The 16,915-nt window shown below is 38.9% G+C and overlaps 2 protein-coding genes across 2 annotated transcripts in view; one reads left to right on the top strand and one right to left on the bottom strand.

Annotated features, from left to right (window-relative positions):
• Window positions 1-705: 705 nt before the first annotated feature.
• LOC144026889 (protein ANKUB1-like) lies at window positions 706-6,869 on the bottom strand. The gene is made up of 8 exons (XM_077533982.1): window positions 6,621-6,869; window positions 6,080-6,167; window positions 5,284-5,472; window positions 5,011-5,145; window positions 4,622-4,838; window positions 3,621-3,735; window positions 2,702-3,526; window positions 706-1,020 (listed from the first exon to the last, which is right to left on the bottom strand). Exons 3-8 carry the CDS (start codon window positions 5,371-5,373, stop codon window positions 939-941), a joined length of 1,464 nt encoding a protein of 487 aa, XP_077390108.1. The 5' UTR covers window positions 5,374-5,472; window positions 6,080-6,167; window positions 6,621-6,869; the 3' UTR covers window positions 706-938.
• A 70-nt stretch (window positions 6,870-6,939) lies between these two features.
• rnf13 (ring finger protein 13) overlaps window positions 6,940-16,915 on the top strand; it is a 34,882-nt gene continuing 24,906 nt past the window's right edge. The window contains exons 1-5 of the mRNA XM_077533983.1: window positions 6,940-7,154; window positions 7,972-8,023; window positions 10,992-11,181; window positions 11,325-11,405; window positions 15,343-15,465. Coding sequence (XP_077390109.1) covers window positions 11,068-11,181; window positions 11,325-11,405; window positions 15,343-15,465 — 318 coding nt within the window. The 5' untranslated portion in view covers window positions 6,940-7,154; window positions 7,972-8,023; window positions 10,992-11,067. The remainder of the gene's footprint in view (window positions 7,155-7,971; window positions 8,024-10,991; window positions 11,182-11,324; window positions 11,406-15,342; window positions 15,466-16,915) is intronic.

The raw sequence follows: 16,915 nt of genomic DNA, 5'->3' as shown, positions 1-16,915 counted from the left end.
AAAATAAAAATAAATAAAAAAAAGAAGGTCAATTTCCTTGTAATTTCATTTCTGTATTGTAAAACAAGTATTTAGTTTGGCTAGGCAAAACTGAATTACTAGTATCAATTATCTGTTATTTCAAGTATTCACAATTACCAGTACATTACAGATATCATCCATCCATTTTCCAAACCGCTTTTTCCTAAATCCAAACTGCAGTATTAAATGTAATTATGACTACAGTTAGTCTGAAATATGTTTTTTGATGTCCACAATATTATGTCCAGATAATCAAACTTAGCTTAAATTGGCTTGCCATAGACTACACCCACTAGGCCAGTACTGATCAAAAGTGGGTAACAGAGCACATATATACACAGGAACTGTCAGTACCAGGAATTTACAGTTCTTGGGCTTTTGGGTGTGAAAGCCACTATAGAAACAGGCAAACATTCACACTCACACTGACAGTCACTGAGTGGGAAATTAACCCACAATTAAAATATTTGTCAGAAATCACGAAAATTAACCACAACACTGCCATGACTCATTTTTGAATAGTGTAATTCAGAAACATAAGTTTAACGTTGGCAGACAAATATGATATAGTCTAGTGATTATGGACAGAATACAGTACCAGTTAGTTATAACCGACAGTAAAATAGCAGATTTAAAAAAATAAAAATAAAACAAAAAAATAAAAAAACATTAATTCATTCCAGCCCTCAGTTGTACTGTTGTCAGAATAGTTTTCAAGATGTGATCACATGAATTCTTTTCACAATGACCTACCCTATAGTCCTGTGTCTCAAAGTTAAAGGAAGTGGCTTCCCATGGCGAAGTCTGAGGTGGTATTCTCATTTTTCCAAATGATTTCTTAATCAACCACGCAGTTGGGGAGGCAGATGGATTATTCACTGTTCCTACAATCACAATGCAGCTGATTGACATCAGAATCAAGGTGTGCTCTGGATGTGCTTCCTGGCAAGTGTTCGAGCGATGCTCAGCTGCTTCAACCAAGGCTTCTCTGTGAAAGCACTGCATGAAAGAAAGACATCAGTTATACTCAATGAAATATATATTGGTAGGGCTGTGCAATTAATCGGAATTCAATTACATTTTAAATTATTACACTAAATTACAAAATCAGCATAATTGTAAAAAAAAAAAAAAAAAGACTATGAATACTAAATTTTGAGTTGTTAAAGTTTTTACATTTTCACCTTTTTAAAATTTTAAAATAGCTATAATTTAATATTTTGTTTCACCCAACTTGTATAATTAGTGTTTCAAATCATTTTATTTGTCTTTTTTTTTTTTTTTTTTTTTAACGTTTAAACATTTTATTTTTGTACCAAAATATAAATGATCATCCTACTGCACAGTGCACGCTGCACTCCAACTTCAAGTTTTGCCAACATAAATAGATAAATATATATTATAATAAGGCGGCACGGTGGTGGAGTGGTTAGCACGTCCGCCTCCCAGTTCTGAAGACTCCGGTTCGAGTACAGGCTCCGGCCTTCCTGGGTAGATTTTGCATGTTCTCCCTGTGCCCGCGTGGGTGTTCTCCGGGTTCTCCGGTCCCCTCCCATATTCCAAAGACATGCATGGCAGGTTAATTGGACGCTCTGAATTGTCCCTAGGTGTGCTTGTGAGCGTTGATGGTTGTTTGTCTCTGTGTGTCCTGCGATTGGCTGGCAACCAGTCCGGGGTGTCCCCTGCCTACTGCCCAGAGCCAGCTGAGATAGGCGCCAGCACCCCCTGCGACCCTTGTGAGGAATAAGCGGTCAAGAAAATGGATGGAAGGATATTATAATAAATAATTATCATTATAAATTCTGTTTGGTCCCAAACGAACTTTAATTATGGCCTGTCGTATTTATATTTTTTAATTGGTCTTAATATATTTTAAATGTGTAAACATTTTCTTGTTTTGCACCAAAAAAATAAATAATTTCAGTTTTTGCCAACATAAATAAATAAATAAATAAATAAATCCATCCATCCATCCATCCATTTGGGCAGTAGACGGGGTACACCCTGAACTGGTTGCCAGCCAATCGCAGTAAATAAATAAATATTATTATAAATTCTGTTTGGTCCAAAAAGGAACTTATATAATTATAGTGTATCTATTTATTTTAAGTGGTCTCAATATTTTTAAATGCTGAAACATCTTGTTTTGTACCAAACAATAAATAATTGTTTGAGAAAACGTGATTTCAATTATTGCCAAAATAATCGTGATTATTATTTTTTCCATAATCGAGCAGCCCTATATATTGGCATCACCTGTTTAGCAATAAATTATTAATTACAATAGCACTTGCTGATGTATTTTTTTTTGTGATCTAAATTGAAGCAGTATGATTGTGATCTGCCTTATCACCTCAATTAAGCTTATTTTGTTCCTACATCTCAAAACATTCTTGGACTTGCAATCAAAATAAGATGAGCAATAGTTCATTTTGTAGTCTAAATGTCAGCATTGGTCCGAAAATAAATTTACTTGCTTACAGAAAGGCAAAACAATCGAAATGTTTTTGTTTTTTTTCCCCACTAGATGGCAGAAGGTACATCCAAACCTGCGTTTTTTATGACATTTTTGTTTGGTGGTATGCCGTGAGATATGTTCTTTTGTAAAATTTAGACCTTGTGGGTCGATAAAGATGGGGAAACACTGCTATAAGATATAATGTATCTGAAGGATAGAAACCTGGCCACTGTCAAGCAGTATACTGCATTTTCTCTGGCGGTTCGGTGTCTGGGGTGCAAAGGCATGTTGAAGAAGCAGTGGGAGGGTGGGGATGCGCCAAAGAATGCTTGCCATGGAATGTGTTTTCCGGTAAGAGGTGGGAGTGAACACTGGCCGGCACATAGGGCACTGGGTCCTTTACTGGTGTCACCATCCTGTCTGCCCATCTGACTGTGCTTGTTCTGAATTTCTTTCTTCAAGCCAGCAGGTTTGCTATGAAGATGTGGCAACGCCCTGTTGGTGGAGAAAACTAATTTGCTGGTTGTTTGTTTGGTTTTCAATCTCCTTGGTTTGGAGGACATTTTCGGCTGGGTGAAGCCATCTACCAACAGCACTTTGCTATTTAAATTGTAGTGGTAGTGACTTGATGCCATCCTTTGCCGCACTAAACGTAGCCAACGTCTCATCTGAAGGTAGATATGCACGGGCAGGGATATATTTGCCAGAGACACTACTGAACATAGCTTCTCTGCTAAGTAGCGCACACATGATCTATGTCCATGTCGCATGGCAATTTTCAAAGGGTCCAGTGCATCCGCATCCCAGCAAGTCAGTGTCATAATATTCTTAGTGACAAAGAGCTTGAGGATGAGGAGCTGATTGCTCTGTGCAGCGACATGAATGGGGCATCTTCTCGCATCCCTGTGTGCAGTCTGGTGGCACCACTGGCGGTATGGATGGACCCCAACTGGCTCATCAGCATGCGCACCCCTGCAAAGCAGCCAATCTGCCAACTCCAGGTGGCCAAAAGAGGCCGCGATGTAGAGCGCTACCCGCAGCTGAAACCTGTAAACATTTGAGAAAAAACTTCATGTGGTCTTACAGTAAGTTTTTTAATAAAGGATATAATCTGTGACATGCATGACTGTGGGCCTCTGACCTCGTGACAGGCCTCTCGTCTGACAAATGATTCTGTACTGTTGCTGCGTGGCCAAGAAGACAACCTTGGAGGTACTCCACCCACCCATCCCAGGTATCCAAACGAAGGTTTGCATCTAAGACAGAAACAATGCATTATTTATTTATTTATTTATTTATTATTTATTGCACAAAAATAACATTGCTCTCGACGAAACCTTGTTTTTTACATTTTTCAACTAGGGGTGTCAAAATTAGTGCATCAATTTTGAGTTAATTTAAAGTTTTTCTAACGCCACTAATTTTTTCAACGATTAATGACCACCCCCTTACTTGGAAAGCCTGTATTGGGAAATTCCAGTTGAAACGCAGCAGACACGTCCACGTCAATATTTAGCAATAATAAATGTAATAACAATGGATAATATATTTGTGAGGACTGGGGTCACGTTGTATTTTACCATTTTAAAAATGTGCAGAATTTCACGTTACTTCATGTTGAAGATTACATAGCTCTTAATATGAAAAGAAAAATTCACTGAGCTGTCACTGTCTCACAAATGGAATTATGCCATCTAGTGGCAGAAAAACGACCTCAACCCAAATCAGTATCATACTTGTTTTTTTTACAGTGCATCTTTTTAATTTTAACTATTTTTTTATGAATTATGAAATTACTGTATCAGTGACTAAAGGATGCAGACATATTTCTTTTAGTCTAACATAACTTTCCACCTTTTATGTTAAGAAGAGTATGAAAATGTATGAAAAAATATTTTATTGTACATTTAGAATTCAGTGTTGAAGTTTATTTACAATGAACATTTTTAATCGCCTGACACCTCTATTTTCAACATTGTTTCAGATTTCAAGAATACATGTTATATTTTTTGTATGCTAAAGTCATATTGAAAGTGTTCGTCCCTCTCCCAGTAAGTGGTATAGTCCACCAGTCCACCCATTCCTAACATATGTGGAAGTACTCCATGAACCAGGAAGTGGATGATTTCTGAAGAGCTTTACCCACTCCGATGGCATAGTCTTGCAGGTTCTTGCAGTCATATAGTTGAATTCCAGCAGATGTAGTAAGTCTGAAGGCACTGACAGGAAGTCCACTGTGTGCAGACACTACAGTTTTCAATCTGGCCACTGACATCTTTTGAAGGGACTCGTTTTCCATAATTGGCAACGTTTGTCCTGTCACAGCATTGAAGATGTACACCAAAGGTCTCTGATAAATCTGAAGAAAGGGCAGACAAGAGCAAAAAATATGTTTGTAGATGCAAACATGTGCAATCACTACTATGACCTTTCATGTAGATACGCCTGTACTTTCTCTCTTTGTGTCAATGACTGTAAGCCAGTCACACCCACTATCACAGTTTCCTAACTTCTGCCTAAACTCTGAATACCTTTACGAGGCCTTTTATGGTGCTGCCGCTCCTAATGCCCACGTCACACAGAGCCCAACAATCTTGGAGCGCTGCACCACCATAGCTCAGTTCCAAGTATTGGTTGTCATCGGATATTTGCACAAGAAAAGAGTCCTACAGAAGAGATCAAGAAAATTCCTGATCACTCATTTACTGCTTACATTGTACTTTTGAGGTTGCTAATTTGATATACAGTGCTTATCAATTTCCCTATTAAAAACAATAAATGTGTGTTATTATGAAGGCAATTACCTTTACCATCCGTTTAATGGCCCCCACAGTCTGACATGGAGCGACATCAAAAGACTCCCAAGAGTCCTCGAAGCAGACCAAGATCCTCATGGCCAGAATGTCCCCCTGTGTGATGTTTGTGCTCCCCTGTGTTGCTCTGATGAGACCAAAGTGAGTGGGGGCTGCTGGGTGGAGTCACTGTCAAGTGGGCTAACAGAATAATTTGATCACTAATAAAGTTCAGTTTAACGCTTTAAATACAAAATGCACCCTTTTCCAGATCTTTTGTACTGAAGTCAATATGACTTCCACAATATGTTTCAGGCTATCTTTAGCTATACTACATAAAATTTAGGTTATGTGTGTTTGGTTTAGTCTCTTATTTTATGATATAACAATAAAAGCACGTGCATGGACTCCAATCTGAAAGCTCAGGTGGTGAAGAAGATCTCATCAGTGAAGTGTTCATGAGAATGTCTAAGGACAAGGTTCTACACAATTTTCAGCATTTTGTTTTAGTATTTTGCTGTAAATTAAATGTTGTAGGTTGAGATATTCATCATGCAGTTTTATGTAGTTAAAATAGGTTTAAAAGCTGTATCATATGATAGGCCATGGGCCATTTAATACACTCTTGACAAGGAGAAACTCTGACCCTGAATCCTATGTTTTCAATGTCAATAAGATTTCAACTTTGACATTTCTCATCTTCAGGCAATTCTAAAGTGTAAATGACATTTTTGTAATGTTCTTAAGGCTTTTTGTCTATACTTCATTCACATTGTTTTATTTTTTTAAAAGCACAAACTGTACCTACAAAGTTAGTTTTTATTTGATGTGTTCATTTGTTGGGGGGGGGGGGGGGGAAGCACAGCCATCTGACGTCAACTCCTTTCTCTGCCACACTATAGTGAGAAAGAAAAGAACTGTTTACTGCTTTCGCTCTGTATTGAAGCAATGCCACATTTGTTTGAGTGTCCTTTCAATAAAGTTTTAACGGGAAACGACTCCTTTGCATGTGACCTTTGAGGCTTTTCTATTCAATCTTTGCTACACTGGAGCATAGGGAGATACAAGTTTGCCTGTTAATAAAGACACACAATGCCAACAATGCAAGGACAGAAGTTAGACACAATCCATTTATTTATTGTCTCTAGTGTTTATCCTCAATAGCCTGGCGGGTAAGGTGGGATATAACCCAGATAACTCTTAATTAAGTGAGAGGTGGGATTCTAATAAGGGATGCTTTGGGAAACGAGGTACCAAACCCCCTGATAAGGGCTGCTCGTGAGGTGTTGGAGGCATATCACACGGACAAAGGCTTTCTGGGACAACCCAGGACACACTGGAGAGACTACCTGTTCCAGTTGTCCTGGAAAATTGGAAGTGTCTCGGGATACTCCTCGGAAGAGTTGGACGAAGTAGTTGGGCTTCCCTGCTAAACCTGCTGCCTCCGGGACCCGACCGCGAATGAGCAGCAGGAAACAGATAAAACATTTTCCCCACACGTTACAGGACAATAAGCACAAGAAATTAATGTACTGTATGCTATTCCAGTTTGGAGATAATGACAGCGCAAAGTGTTGTTTTGGAGAGTCACGTGTGAAGTGTTTACGTCTGGAATCATTTCCGGAAAGGAATCTGATTGACAGTTGCTTTGCCCAATCAGAGCGTCTGGGTGCGCGTGTGGCGGAAGTTTGTACTCTCACTGGAAGCAAGAAGATAGCGGACTGGAGTGGATTAACAGTTTGGCCCCAGCGTTTGAACGGCATGACGTGCAGCCACGATCGATGTCGTTGCACTCAGTCGTTCACATGACTTGTAGAGTCGTATGACAATGTCCCTGCCTGGACGATCAATTGGTTAAGAAAAAGTCCCGCGGAAAAATCAAGGTAAAGATCCTTGCCTGGCTATAGCTAACCCGCGTTAGCATGTTCCGAGCTCTGGTCGTCTGGTAACAATTACCCTAAATGATGCTCTCGCTTTTATTTTTATTTTTATTTATTTTTTTGCACTATTCACATTTAATGCGTTCTGTAATTTATTTGTGCGTACCAACCGAGAATATAAACAGCCTTGTCTACTATCTGCTTCACACTGCTTACTCATAATCGTTTTGTTAGTGGGCATCTGAGATTTGTTTGTCATCATCTTCACCTCATAACGATTAAGGTTCTGATTTGAACCTTTTGCAAGTTTTGTGATTTCAAACAAATCACAGTTACATCGTATTGTATTTTATAATGGCAAGTCACTTGATTTTAGTCATCTGCTCACTGCTGTCATGTGGAGTGAAGCTTTCGCTTCCCTTTTATTTTTCCTTTTAAATGGGCAAGCATGTGGCACCAAATTGCAAACATTAATTCTTTAATGTCACTCATGATTGTGCCTGCAAATTGATTGATTTCTGTACTACTGTACTGGTTCGCAATAATGTGGCATATCGTTGCGAGGATGCATTGTCATAGGTTGGGTGATATGATTTCAGAATAAAATTTCGGAGATGATTTTTTTTCTTCACTACAATAATTTGTTTTTTCAATTATATTTTTTCCCATCGTATTTTGCCTGTCGAATAAGCAAATGATAATGACATTCTTTGTCAAGTTATGCCCCCCAAGAGATTTGCTTTATGTCTCCTAATACCAAACACACTTTAAAAAATTTAATTGACAAACAATTGAAATTCCTTCTTTTATTCTTTTACAGATATTGTGGGGGAAAAGTTCATCCACTTGGAAAAATATCCATTTTGTCACATGTAAGTAAACACTGTCCCTAATACAGTAAATAGTAACATTCTAAATGTCCAACATTTTCAAACTGAATTCCTGTCCATGTGGTTGTTGTGAAGAGTGAAAGGTAATCCCACACCCCCTACAGCCCTCGCATGCTTTTTTCTCATGAAGAGTTCAGGTGAGGCAAGGCGACACTGGTGAAATATTTGCAGCTTAGAAGCACATAAAAGTTTTCAACATGTTGATAAATCACTGCGTTTGCAACATAAATGGACATGATGTCACTAGCACTGTACAGCATGCTATATTGATATTTTTAAAACAGTATTTCCCTCATGATTGTTTCACACCAGGAATCCCCATGTTTCTTTAAGGTGCTAAATGGGTCGTTAGTTGCTAGTGACCAATTTGTTATGTTGGCAACTGACTCTGTTTTTGTTCACTAGTGTCTCGCCATTAGCATCCATGTTGTTAGTGTAAAGTAGTCTATGTCATGTGGGACATTCTTTAAACTATAGAAAGCCGCAAAAAGTTGGCAGGTGAGAATTAAAGGTGGAATATTTAATGGTAACTAGTGTTTTAATTTTCCGTATCATATGATGTATCCAGTATGCCTCACGACTGGTATCATATGTTTGGTTCTGTTTATGATGTTTGGATTTTGTTTCCCGAAACCGTCTGATGAAAGAGTTATTCAGTCATTGTCCACAGTAGTAGTATATGCTATATAATTTAGAAACACGAGAAACACAGACATTTGTAGGAAAACTAAGAATGGAAGGTTTTCATTAATGTTAGGCAACAAAGTCTCACTTTCCATGTACAGTACAGTTAAACTTCAGTACTTGGTTGTTAAGTGGCCACAAAGCGCACTGGGTGGAGTAGCTGTGGTTTCATTAACATGATCTAAAATTAAACTTGTGCCGTGCCTCTGGAGTGGTACATACTCGGACAAGGGCATTGCTTGCTTTTTGTCTACATGTATTTGTAAATGTCTGTAGTTTAAAAGCCTTAATGTGATAATTAAATGAAGCATGTCCTCATGACACAATGACCTCTAATTTTACTGAAGTTTTTTTTTTAATGTTCCCTTCTTTGTGTTTGTCCCACTGTCACTTCCCATTAATCACCCCATGACTTCTAACGAAAATGTCTTCTCCTTACTATATATGCCACTGCTCACCCGACCACTTCTAATAAGGCACGTTGAACCCAAGTACGGTTTTGCATTACCGCGGCACCAGGCGGCTTCTAGTGCAGTGGAATTGGCAACCAAGAGTCCCCAAAAAAAATGTGAGCACCCGTAAAGACGATAAAAACATGGATTGTATTGTCACTCGTGGAGGAGGCACTTCATCACCAAGCTGCTGTTGTACACTTGTTATAAAGTATAGTGGATCTATGCACAGTGTGCTTGTGACGCTTGGACTATATCTATATATTAAAAAAATAAATACAAATTTTACTGTCATGTCATTTTAAAACTGGGGTCTCTGCTGTTGCTCTGTCTCCAGCATTGTCCCACCCACTGCATCATTTGACTTGTTGCACAAAGAGCCACGTCATGGCTAACAGCCAATCAGCAGTGAAAGCTGTGTGGGCTAAAGCTTGCTTTGAGCCGCTATTTTGTATGTGCCTTATGAAATTATTATTGGATATGGAGACAATTTCCCACTTGAATCAGTTCGTAGCAACACACGGGACTCAATGACAACGCAGATGCAGATAGCTGACAATGACTGACGGAAGCAGTCCATCCCACTGCTGCTAAATATGTTTTTACTATACAGTTCAAGTGCAGTTCAGGTTTTCAAAATGACACCGTAAATAAAACAGACAAAACCCAGCATTTGATGTTTTTTCTTCTTGACATTGTGTTGTTTGTCACACGAAGAAGATAAGATTAGTTTTGAAGTGTTGTTCCTGTTCGATTTTTGCTGTTGACAAATCAATAGACTGCCGCGTGTCAGCCTGTAATCTGTGAAAAGTGGACCCCATCAGTCACCCAAGCACTTCATTCCGGTGTTGAACGCGCTAGCTGTGTCAAGCCGAGCTTACCTTAGCAAATAATATAACTTATTAACGTCGTCTTTTCTCGTCATCCATTTATGAGAATTATAGGTCACAGAAATGTAGCTTATTCGCCTCCACAGAGGTGATGCTTACTGACTTTGGAGTGACACTGCAACGTGTTTAGCCAGCTGACGCTCGTTATATTAGCTACGGCATAAATAGCACAGCTTCCCTCAACCTCTGACTGGTGGTACATAACGGGAGCCCGGTGAAGCTTTTTGGGACCGTCTCTACAGATTAGAACATTCTTTGGTTCTCAATTTTGCTATTCAATTTGTTCTGATGGGGTGCAAAATGCAAATTGCCTTACAAAAATGCCTCGCAAACTGCGATGCGAAAACCCTTATTTAGAGTCTTGTACAGTATGTTTTGATTTATGGATTGTTGCTCATCTGTTAGCTATTAGTAAGTCAATACATTTTTAATGTTATATTTTGTTAGGTTATTATTTACACAATAGTATTGTGACCTTTTTTTTTTAAACCTTGCACTCGACAAATCAGAAAGCATATGAAAACTAATAGACACAAAACTAAAATTAGGCATTTGGGGGGGGGGGGGGGAAAGATAAAAACTAACTAACTGGTTTTAAAAGCAAAGTTAAAAAAAAAAAAAAAAAAAAGTAAGAACTCTCCCAAATAATCATAACCTTGGTCCATCCATGGTGCAGCCACAGGTTAATTGTGCTTTCTGCCATCTAGTGGAAGAAGATTTAATTGTCCTGGTACTATGTCACTGACATATGAACAAAAATGCATTTTTTTCCTGCGGCATATCACCACAAACGAATTTAGATCATGGTCAATTTTCTGTAATACACAATTGATTAACTAATCCCTCAACAACAGAAATGATAATTGGCAATTAACATGCCCTCTGTATCTGTAGTCGTTACCTTTTTACTGTTTTGTTTTTTAGTTGCAACAACACGCTCTATTACAGCGTGTTTATGAGTGCGCGGTGCAGCAGCTGAGCATTGCAACGTGATGCCAAGATGCTGCTTTCACTGGGAATGCTGATGCTGTCGGCCACGCAGATCTACACCATCTTCACCGTCCAGCTCTTCGCTTTCCTCAATCTGCTGCCTGTGGAAGCCGACATCGCAGCTGTGAGTAACGCAATACGAATATGTCTCACGTAAGACTGAAGCTAGTGATGATTTGTCCAGTCTTTTTGTATAAAATAACATATATGTCTTACAAAGTACATCAGTGTCCTAATAAGAAATTCTTATCATGTGGCATCTTTCAGTACTCATTTGACAACAAAACTAAGAATTTTGATGACCTCCCATCGAGGTTTGGGTACCGACTACCTAGCGATGGATTGAAGGTGAGTCTGGAAATAGTTGTTGCAACATTTTTACTGTTTTGGAAAAGGAATTATGCCTACAGCAGTGCCTCTTGCATCACAAGGCAACACAAGACTGAGGATTCCCCTCAGGGCAACAGGCGGCCAAACAAAGCCTCCTCTGTTTTCACTAACACAACTGCTGCTGTGTACATTTGCCACCCGTTTCCAAAACAACACCACGAGTGTCAACCCACGAACACCGTGCTTCGCTTTGTGGCATCTGATTATTTTTGTAGCTTAGTGCAGGGGATCAAATAATAAAATGTAGCATAACACTGAAATTAGCTTGCAACATTTGGTGATGGATGCTTTACATTGGTCAGCAAATGTAAACAGAATCTTGTGAAACATAAAACTCGTCATTAAATATGATTTTAATAGGCAGCGGCACAGTGGGCCATGTGGCTGGCAAGTTGGCCTCACAGTTAAAAGGTTGTGGGTTCAAATCTACTTGTGTTTGTGGGTGTTTATTTCTGGGAACTCTTTTTTTTTTTTTTTTTTTCACCCACATAACAAACAACATGTATGGTAGGTTATTTGAAGACTTAATATTGGCCATAGGTGTGACTGTCAAATGTCAATGTTTATCTATTAGGGGTGTAAAAAAAAAAAAAAAAAAATCGGCAATATATCGCGATACTACATTGCGCAATTCTCGAATCGATTCAATAGGCGGCTGAATCGATTTTTAAACTTCCATTTTTAATGGAAAAATATTCAACAAATCGTCTTACTTCGGGTTAGGGTTCACACCTTAAGCATGGAAGAATGTTATATGAACGGAACATTAAGCCTTTAATATTTTATTTTAATGCTGTTCAAGCATGAAACAGATTACAACCTGTATAAGACTGAAGTTTCAGATAAATAAATAATACATTTTCATACAAATCTTATACTCTACAAGTTTACTGATTAGTATTTTCTAAATTTGAATGAAAAAAATCGCAACAATCGACTTATAAATTCGCATCGGGATTAATCGGTATCGAATTGAATTGTGACCTGTGAATCATGATACGAATCGAATTGTCAGGTACTAGGCAATTCACACCCCTATTATCTATACATACTGTGTGATTGACAGGGTCACTACCTGAACTAGTAAAGTCAGGTGGGATATGCTCCAGCTCATCTGTGACCTTTAAGATAAGCCAGTGTGGGTAAAATTGTGCTCAGGGGCCCTATTTGATTTTTTTTTTTTTTTTTTTTTTTTTAAGGGGAAGTCAACGCAAAAATGTACTTTACATAAATATGTTCTATGCAGCCTGCTAGGCTAAACATGGTATTCTGATTAATATTGTGTTTGTGGAATATGAGTTAAGTGGCAAAATCCACCCGTTTCTGTCCATCTAAGGGGGCAGCCATTTTGCCACATGCTGTCAAATAAAAATGACATAAAAAAGCTCATGTCTGAGGTGATCATCGTGACGTATCGCATGCTGTAAACACACATAGATTAACATGGCTGCCATGACTACAAAGAAACTTGCGAGGAATTATTGCATCCCACAGCGGGTATCAAAAATGATAACTTGGGTTGCAGCGCACTGTGGCGACATCTTGCCGCATCCGATGGGAGAAGTGGTGTCGGAGTGATTTTGCAGTGACAACAGCAAGAGATTTTGGAGGAGCTGTACATGGAAAACAGCATGGAGAAAATGATCTTTGTCGTGCTCTCATCCTCTTTTATACAGAGACCTCATATCAGAGGCACATCAGAGCTGCAGCAGAAGGTCTCGTTAGCGTTTCATATAGAGCTCTGTAAAGGAGCAAGTTTGCTGCAACTGTAGGTTATTTTACACAGCAAACAGGCAACGCGGTCAAGATTGCATTACTGTCAGTGTCGAATGTGAACTATCAGTACACATCAGGCTGGGGCATTGCTTTCAAAACAACAATGGTGGGAGAAGTGAGTGTCCGGGTACTTGCCCTACTAGTCATGTTTTCTACTTTTCAAACTCAAATTTTTATGTTCTTCACATTCAACATTATGTTGGTTATTAACCCCTTATCATACGAGCAATTTTGACGAAAATGCTTTAAAAAAAGTTGCATTCAAAGTAAGTTTGAAGCTGTTCCTGAACCATTTAGAGTATCGGCATAGTTTATATATTTTTTTAAGACTGTTTGCCCGCCAGAGACCATCCGAATTTTAAGGTTGTTAAAACAGCTATGCCTTGCCGGCTTCATCTTAATCAAAGTTCAAAATAAAGCATCTTTGATGGTATGTGGGTGTGTTAGTGCCCATGGCATGGTTAAGTTTAACATCAGTGAAGGCACCATTAATGCTGAAAGGTCCACACATTATTGTAGCAACATGTGTTTTTTTTAGGAACTTATAGTATCAAAACAATCCCATACGAAATTCTGTTTGAATATTAAAAATTCTTGTCTTTGTACTTGACTATACAGTAATTTCAAAAGTATTCGCAAATAATTTTCTGTTTACTTAAGTCCCATCTTCATTGGAACTGGTGTTTGTACACTAAATTAGCTCCACCATTGTGTGATGTGGGTTGGAATGGCAGAACAGCTCACAGGCACATTTACAGGACTAGATAGCTAATTATTTACTTGGTTGTTTAATTTCACACTTTATGGGTGGACATTGGGCAGGCACTCCAGAGAACCAACTATTTGTATTCAAGCAATTCTCACGACATTCTCAAACATTTAACTATTTCATAATGTCCCCTTTAAACGCTATAAGATGGAATAGATTTTTAGTAAGACTTACACCTCTCTTGTCATTGAATGTAGTTAAGCTTCCACATTACATGCTTTAAACATTTATATTCTCATATTTGTCCATTAAAATGTCGAATGATATGTGTAAAAGTGGCATATTTACATGCACAGGGCTATGGGTTTGAACTTTTCCCCATCCTGTGTCGCTTTTTTCCCATAATGCACCACAGCTCCACTCCCTCGTCGTCATTTCCTTGCTACATCCTCTATATCCTTATTAGGCCAACAGAGGGCCCTTCAGCACATTGCCGTTTCCTCCTACTGTAGAGCCTTACTTGTCCTATAGAGGGTGCACTTGCTATGGTTTCCACAGTTGGTAGGGCAGTAGTACAGTCATGCAGCGGCAGTGGAAGAGGCAGCCAGGGGTGAGGGTGGCTAGGGTGGCTTGGTAATTACTCACATCCGGTGCTTGATGTGCAGTTTACACAAGAAAAACGTAATTCTGGTAAATTGTTGTGAAGTGTGCGTGCTTGCACAGGCGTATGTCTCTTTGAATGTGTGTGTGGGTGTGTGTGTGTGTGTGAGAGAGAGAGGAAGCGCTGTACTGCTGACAATATACATGGTGGTTTTTTGAGCCGTTATCTTGAAGTGTGCTTGACTTACCCCACTTCCTGTTGAAACAGAATATGACACTTACACACATCCCTGGCTTGGCTCTTTCATATGTGAGAGGCCCTTTTTTTTCCTTTAAGAAGGATGATTTCAGCAGAACAACTTGTGAGCCCTAACCATCATGCATCCATTTTACATAGCACTTGTCCTCATAACCCAGCTGGCTTTGGGCGAGAGGTCGCAAGTCAATCATAGGGCACCTATAGGCAAACAACCTTCTACTCTCACATTCACACCTTATGGACAATTTAGTCTTTCGTGAACCTAGACAACATGCATGTTTTTGGATTGTGGGACGGACCCAGACTAACAGGTGACAGCCAGCACAAGCAGTGAGGACATGAATGGATTTGAACTCACAACCTCTCAACTGTGAAATATTAACCACCAATCCCACCTACAGTGCTAGCCACCCTGATCTATCACCAAATTCAAACAATTTGAAATGAATAACATATCACTAGATGTCTGCTGCATAACCCTGCATTTTCTTTTTCTTTTTTTTTTGATGTAATGATGTCACAGAAAGTAATGATGTCATCCACCCCCACAGGGTTTCCTGATTGGCGCTCGACCGGCAAATGCATGCGAGCCCATCGAGCCCCCTCCCAAGGACAACATGACGGGTGCCTTCGTTGCCCTTATCAAACGCTTTGACTGCAACTTTGATATTAAGGTTTGTCCTTTGTAACCACTTGGACAGGGTGTGCCTGTGTGAAATACAGCGGTACCTTGACTTACGAGGAGATGATGAGCGATGTGGCAAAAACGTATTTTGCAACAATTATTTTTTTTCCCAATATCATCCGATCTGGATTATCATATTGTTTTATATATTGTTTGCATTGGCACTTAAAGGCACATTTCCAATAAACCAATACTGCAACATGTACAGCCATTGCATTTCATAAGAAGTTTATTTCTCTACAATCTATTTTATAATTGTATACATTATAGTGCTATGCGGAAAAGTGATTTAATGTGCATTATGAGTAAAATGAGTTATGAGCTTGACCATGGAACAAATTAAACTTGTAAGTCAAGATACCACTGCACAATATATTTGAATGTCACCATCTCCAAATTCATCCTTAAAGTAACTGCACACTAATTTCAAAACTTTAACCCAGTGATTCTTAATCTGGTTTCGATTGAGCCCCAGGGCTTCGGTAAGTCAGTCTCAGGGGTATGGTGGAGGTCAAGACTCACAATCGATTCAAATGATTTGTGATGATATACCCCGGTTTGCAGTCGTTGGCTACAGGCGATAGATTGTTTGGTCTAGCTGTGCTGCAGGGAATTTGGTGCGCTCATCGTCGAATTGTGACTGTTGTTATGGTACATTATGTGATTTGTCTTTTGTAATCCTGGTCGAACGAATATGAGCATTATGAATTAACATTACATGTGGTGTTCCACAGGGTTCAATTCTGGGGCCTCTGCTTTTTTGATTGTATCTGCTGCCTCTGGGTTGCATCTGAAGAAAACAGTGGTGATTGTTTAAATGTTGAGTTGAGTGATGGGACTCAGCGTCCTAACCGCGTGAGTTGCAATTCCAAGTTGAGCAATTCTAGTCAAGTACAACTAACTATCTAGCAAAACTAAAGTAACACTTCCTTAAGATGAGAACTTAAACAAGAACACCACACTTTCTGAATTTAAGGTGAAGATAGTCAGATTAAATGAATAGGCTACATGCTCACATGTTCATTTTATTCACCAGTAAACCCCATATGTATGTTTTGAATTTGAAAACAGTCTTTTTTTCTTTTTTTTTCATAAAGATGGGTTCGGTGAATGCGCATAGGAAATTGGTGGGGTTCAGTATCTCCAACAAGGACCACTGCAAAAGCAAATGCTTACATTTAAAAAAATATATATATATATTTCAACACCCGTGATGTTCCACTTGTCAGTATTCAGTGTTTGAGGTTTAGCTAGTCTGAAGCGATAGCACGAAAACAGGAAGTGGGGATTTTTTTCAACCCGAAATAGTCTGCCTTTTGTTTCTTTGCTCTGACAGATTAAACAACTTTAAATTATTTTTATTTGTATCATTTCAGAAAACTGTAAGGGTGCTATTGAGAATGATTTTGATCAAATAAATACAGATGCAAAAAAAAAGT

This window comes from Festucalex cinctus, chromosome 10, assembly GCF_051991245.1.
Source record: "Festucalex cinctus isolate MCC-2025b chromosome 10, RoL_Fcin_1.0, whole genome shotgun sequence".
NCBI lineage: Eukaryota > Metazoa > Chordata > Actinopteri > Syngnathiformes > Syngnathidae > Festucalex > Festucalex cinctus.
This window is presented reverse-complemented; position numbering and strand designations above follow the sequence as displayed.